This window comes from Trichechus manatus, unplaced genomic scaffold (assembly GCF_000243295.1).
Source record: "Trichechus manatus latirostris isolate Lorelei unplaced genomic scaffold, TriManLat1.0 scaffold00202, whole genome shotgun sequence".
NCBI classification, from domain to species: Eukaryota; Metazoa; Chordata; class Mammalia; order Sirenia; family Trichechidae; genus Trichechus; species Trichechus manatus.
In genome coordinates, this window is record NW_004444138.1 from 4,485,674 (window position 1) to 4,491,880 (window position 6,207).

At 47.3% G+C, this 6,207-nt stretch overlaps 1 protein-coding gene across 2 annotated transcripts in view; it reads left to right on the forward strand.

The window, feature by feature from the left end:
- Positions 1 to 6,207, forward strand: part of LOC101361136 (interferon-induced GTP-binding protein Mx2) — a 53,417-nt gene that overhangs the window by 43,271 nt on the left and 3,939 nt on the right. For both annotated transcript variants that reach the window (XM_023742153.1, XM_004388007.2), the window contains exons 5-6: positions 845 to 999; positions 5,651 to 5,789. In XM_023742153.1, coding sequence (XP_023597921.1) covers positions 845 to 999; positions 5,651 to 5,789 — 294 coding nt within the window. The remainder of the gene's footprint in view (positions 1 to 844; positions 1,000 to 5,650; positions 5,790 to 6,207) is intronic.

Genomic DNA, 6,207 nt, shown 5'->3' on the forward strand with positions numbered 1-6,207 from the left:
CAGCCCTGGAGCAGAGTGGGGAGGGGGCGGGTAAGGGAAGAGAGGCGCTTCTCAGAGGGGAAGGGTTATTTTGATCCCACGGTAGGTTAGAAGCTTACACTTAACTTCCGCAGATTGCAGATCGAGCGCCACTTCCCCCTGCCCCTGGAGGCTTGTGCAGACTCTGCCACTCCGTTTCTCCCAATGTGGTAAAAATGTATCCTGAGCACTACTGCTTGCATCAGCCCATGTGCGCCAACCAGTCCAGCCTGCAGGTTGCCAGCCAGGTCAAGTCTGGCACTTCTTTGTTGCTTCTGAATGGTCTCTCTCTCTCCCTGCCACTCAGTCCGATTCCTCAACTTTGTCTTTGATGTTCAGGGCCCCTAGATTGTCATATATAATGGATTCACTTGTTTTTTTCTGGTCTTTGTTGTAAGAGGGACCACAGGAAGCGTCTGACTAGTCCGCCATATTGGCTTCACCTCTTTCTTCTATTCTTTTTGAGAGTATGTGTAGTGTGTGTAGAGGCTACTCACACATTAAACAGACAATTTGGAGGCCTCCAAGATGTCTCTGGAGCCCTGGTGGTGCAGTGGTTAAGAGCTCAGGCTGCTAACCAAAAAGTTGGCAGTTCGAGTCCACCAGCTGCTCCTTGGAGACTCTATGGGGCAGTTCTACTCTGTCCTTTCAGGTCACTCTGAGTTAGAATCAACTCGACGGCAACAGGTTTGGTTTTTTGGGTAAGATGACCCTGCAGTCTTCTACGAAATGTACCCTGAAAATAGCAACCACTTAAGTATCAGCTACTTCCTCTCTGACGTTCATTAACTCGGACTCTGGCTTTCTCCACTGTTGGCCTCCATAGCACAGAATGCCATCGCCGGGCATGGCGTGGGCATCAGTCAGGAGCTCATTAATCTGGAGATCACCTCCCCGGAGGTTCCGGACCTGACCCTCATCGATCTTCCTGGCATCACCAGGGTGGCATTGGGAAATCAGCCCCAGGACATCGGACTGCAGGTGAGCCTTTCTGGAACTTGGGAACAGGCCAAGCTGAAGTTAGGGGGACTTTGGAGGACTCCGCCTGCAGCCCCAAGGACTTGTGGGCACCTCCCCAGGTCTTTCCTCCAAATGAATGGAGGGGGGTCTAGGTCAGGACTGCTCAGGGCAGGGGCCTCATATTCAGATTCTGACTTGGGCTTATAGGTCATGTAAGCAAGTGAAGTGGACCTGATGGGACCAGCAGCCATGGGGTGGCCATGAGTCTGAGTTGACTCAAAGGCAACTGGTGGTTTTGGCAACTATTCATTTCTGAAGGAGCCCTGGTGACACAGTGGTTAAGCACTCAGCTGCTAACCAAAAGGTCAACAGTTCGAACCCACCAGCCACTGCATGGGAAAAGATGTGGCAGTCTGCTTCCGTAAAGATTACAGCCTTGGAAACCCTATGGGGTAGTTCTACTCTGTCCTACAGGGTTGCTATGAATCAGAATTGACTCCCCAGCAAAGGGTTTATTCATTTTTGAACAAATAGTCTTCTTAACTAACTGATTTTTCTTGATCAGCTTTTATTTATTTTATTTTTTTACTGTCCTGCTTTTGACCAAATTATATGCTCCTCTTCCTATATGACCCTCCCCAACTTAAGGGTTGCTTTCAAGAGGGGAAAATAAAGTATGTTTCCTAGAGCAAACTGCTGAGGAGGGTAAGTATAGATAGGACTTGATAGGGAAAAGGGGAAAACACCATTGTTTGTGGCTGCAAGAGGCTGGGGAGTAGAGAGAAGGTGCAGGGATAAGAAAGTTAAAGAGAAAGGGGAATCAGAGTTAAGACTAGCCCTGGAAAGCCATTCCAAATACCTCTGTCTCTCTCCATCCCTTCCCCACCCTCCTTCTGAGGCTCCTCTCCTCTGTCCTGGACCCCATTCTTCTTCAGCTGCGGGCATCCAGCACCCTTCAGTTCCCTAACACCTCCACTGCCCTGCCCCACTCCAAACCTGGCTGAGAAGCTCCAGACCATGTCTCTAGGCACAAGGAAGTTGCTGTGGGAAATCCCCCAATTGTTGGATCTGTTCTTTGCTCTGTCGTCTTATCTCCATGTGACTTCTGGCAGTTTCCTAGAACTTTCACCCTTTGCCTTGCCCATGAATCCCAACCTGTTTCGGGAATTCTCAATCAAAGAGGCAAAGCGTCCTTACCTTGTGCATCTTTCTGGAGTCCTGCCAGCTCCCTGCCCGAGTTGGATTGATGGTACACGTGCCCCATCTTCCTGGAACCAAACCCCATCCTGGGAATGTGCCTTTCGTCTCCATGTGAACACAGACCAATGCCCATAAAGAGGGAGGGAGGCTGCCCTGCTCTCTGCCAGACTGTTCCTGTTTAGTGACTTTCTGTTCTCACTGCTTCATGGTGTTCCTCCTTTTAATGTTGAATTTTACCTGAAACCTGTGATATTGGAAAACAGCAATGGTTAAAGAAGTCCCCCTACACTTTGTGTTCAGGAAAACAGCTTACTGCAAAGAACCACCCTTCCCATATATATGAGTTAGATGAGACTCAGGGATGCCCCCTGGTGTACCTGTGACCGGGCCACACAGAGATGCTCCAATTCCCATTCCTGGCCTCACAAATGAGTAACTGAACTGCTTGTCCCACTGATCAATCAGGACCAAATGCTTGTTCACCAGACTTTGGTTAAGCTTCTCTCCTTCCCCCAAGTCCCTAAGCCTTGGCCCACCTTCAGCCTGAGCCATCACATTCCCTCTCCCTAAGGTCCCCTTGTAGAGAAGAGGCTGACCTCAGTGTAAAGCATTCTGATTTCCTATCCGATGACGTCGCCTATCCATCCCACTTCCCCACACCTGGGGTTTTTCCTTCCCTGTTTGCTCTCAGCCTCTATAAAAGAAAATGCTTTCTCCCTAATTCTTTGAGATGCTTGCAGATCTTATGGTCTGAGAGGTCTCTCTGTCACCATAGACTCCCTCCCCAACGACTACAATGGTCCCTTTCCCTTTCCCCCTCTTCTTTTTGGATACAGCTTCTCCCTATCAAAGTCTGCATTTCTCTTTTATCTCACCTTCCACTTTCCCAGTAACACGCACATGCATGTGTTCACCCACCCCGTGTGCCAATGTCCAAATGCAGTATATCACTCCCTCCTTGAGAAACATCTTCGCTGGCTTCCAGGGACATTAATGCTGGCTTTCCCCCCTCTCTCCCCTTGGTTACTCCTTCTCAGTCAATTCTTCCTCACTTCCCTGACCTCCAGATGTTGTAATGCCTCAGAGATGTCTCCACTAGTATCTCATTCAGGCTTATAGCTTTAAATATCACCCCAATGACTCCCAAATCTCTATTTTCAGCTCAGACCTTTCCCCTGAACTCCAGACACCTATCTCCAGCTGTGGACTCACCTCTCCTCCCTCACCTTCGAATGTCTAATAACCATTAAACCCAGGTGCCATAGACTCAACTTCAGCTTGTATGTTAGAGTAGCACTGTGCTCCATAGAGTTTTCAGTGGCTGATGTTTGGAAGTATATTGCCAGGCTTTTCTTCCAAGGTGCCTCTGGGTGGACACGAACCTCCAACCGTTTAGTTGGTAGGTGTCTCGGTTATCTAGTGCTGCTATAACAGAAATGCCACAAGTGAATGGCTTTAACAAAGGGAGATTTATTCTCTCACAGTCTAGGAGGCAACAAGTCTGAATTCAAGGTGCCAGCTCCAGGGGAAGGCTTTCTTTCTCTGTGAGCTCTGGGGGAAGGTCCTTGTCATCAGTCTTCCTCTGGTGAAGGAGCTTCTAAACATAGAAACACTGGGCCCAAAGACACGCTACTCTCCTGGCTTTTGTTTCTTGGTGGTATGAGGTCCCCCTGTCTCTCTGCTTGCTTCTCTCTTTCATATCTCAAAACAGATTGGCTTAAGACATAACCTAATCTTGTAAATTGAGTCCTGCCTCATTAACATAACTGCCTCTAATCCTGCCTCATTAACATCGTAGAAGTAGGATTTATAACATAGGAAAATCGTATCAGATGACAAAATGGTGGACAATCACACAATACTGGGAATCATAGCCTAGCCAGGTTGACACATATTTTGGGGAGAACACAATTCAGTCATGACAGCAGGCAAGTGCATGAACTGTTTGCACCTCCCAGGGACTCCTAAATGACTCGTAGGGATAGTAAACTCAATGGGTCCAAACCCAACACCTGATCTTTCTACCCACATCTGCCCTTGCACTATCTTCCTATCTCAGAAAATGGTATCTCCAGCCTCACTGTTTGCCAGGCTAAACCTTCTCGGGTCACACTTGCTGCCTTTCTTTCCCACACACAACACCTCCAATCCATCTGAAAACCTTTCAGCTCTACTTTCAAATGCATCCCCCTTCCACCCACTTTTCACTCCATCCATCACCAGCATCCAACCTAAGCCATTGTCATCTCTTACCTGGATGACTGTACTGGCCTCCTACTTGCCTTACCTGCCCCTGCCCTTCACTGAAGCTCCCTGTTCCAGTCTATTCCCAACACAATGCTTGTGTTTTAGAACACAAGTCAGCACATGAAAAGATGCTCAACACGGCTAGTCATTAGGGAAATGAAAATCAACACCACAGTGAGATACCATTTTATACCCACTAGGATGGCTATTATTTTAAAAAAAAGAAAGAAAGAAAACAAGCGTTGGCAAGGATGTGGAGAAATTGGAACCCTCGTGCATTGCTGGTGGGAATGTAAAATGGTACAGCTGCAGTGGAAAACAGTTTGGCAGTTCCTCAAAAAGTTAAACACAGATTAACCATACAACCCAGCAATTCCACTCCTTGGTATATACCCAAAAGATTTGAAAGCAGATACTTCTACACCAATGTTCATAGCAGCACTCTTCACAATAGCCAAAAAGTAGAAAAGACCCAGTGTCCATCAACAGATGAATGAATGAACAAAATATGGTATATCCTTAAAAAAAATTTTTTAAAAACCAGTTACCATCAAGTCAACTGCGACTCATGGCGACCCCATGTGTGTCAGAGTAGAAGTGTGCTCCACGGGTTTTCAATGGCTGAGGTTTTGGAAGCTGATCACAAGACTTTTCTTCCAAGGTACCTCTGGGTAGACTCAAACCCTAATCGTTCAGGTAGCAGCCCAGCGCTTAACCCTTTGCACCACCCAGGGACTCTGGTATATCCCTATAATGAAATACTATTCAGTCATAAACATTAATGGAGTTCTGGTGTATGCTACAACATGTCTGAACCTTGAAAATATTCTGCTGAGTGAAATCAGACAGACACAAAAGGGCAAATAGTGTACAGTGAAACATCTAGAATAAATAAATGCACAGAAACAAAAGACTGTGAAGCATCATGGGGAGATCTAGGGAGGAAGGAGAGGTCACACCTGGCCACAGGAATCCAAGAGTCTTCAGGAAAGAAGAAATAACAGAGATGGGCTTTGAAAGATACATAGGAGGTCAGCAGAGACCAGAGCAGGACAGGTGGGGACTGAAGTTCCAGAGGAAGGAGATAAGTCAAGCAAAAGCACAGAGGTATGAAAACTGTGGGCCACCCTCTGGGACAATTGTGGTCTTTAACCATCACACATGTCCAGCTATGCTCCCAGATGACCATAGTGTGATCTTCCTGTGTGTGATTCTCTTGCATCAGATCAAGTCGCTCATCAAGAAGTACATCCAAAGACAGCAAACAATCAACTTGGTGGTGGTGCCCTGCAACGTGGATATTGCGACCACAGAGGCTCTCACCATGGCTAAGGAAGTGGACCCTGATGGAGACAGGACCATAGGTGAGAAGAAATGACCAGGTTTCCAGAAGACAGGAAGGGAGGGAGAGACTCCTTATATATTTAGAAGGCCCCGGAGTACAGCACTGTGGTGGTACCCCACTTCCTGTGCTGAATCTAAGTGCTTGTTCCATGGAGAAGCAGCTGTGGGCTCCAGGCATACGCATGCACCACTTGTGGGCTGTCTTTGTTCATGGTCAGGTTCAATGACTGGTCACCCTCCTCCCTCTCACCCCTTACATTAGTTTCCAAAAGTTGTCATAACCAAGTACCACAAGCTGGGTGGCTTATAAAAACAGTTTTTTGTCTAATACTTCTGGAGGCTAGAAGTCTAGAATCAAGGTGTTGGCCATGTTTATGCTTTCTGAGGGCTCTGAGGGAGAATATATTCCATGCTTTTCTCCCGGCCGATGGTGGCTAC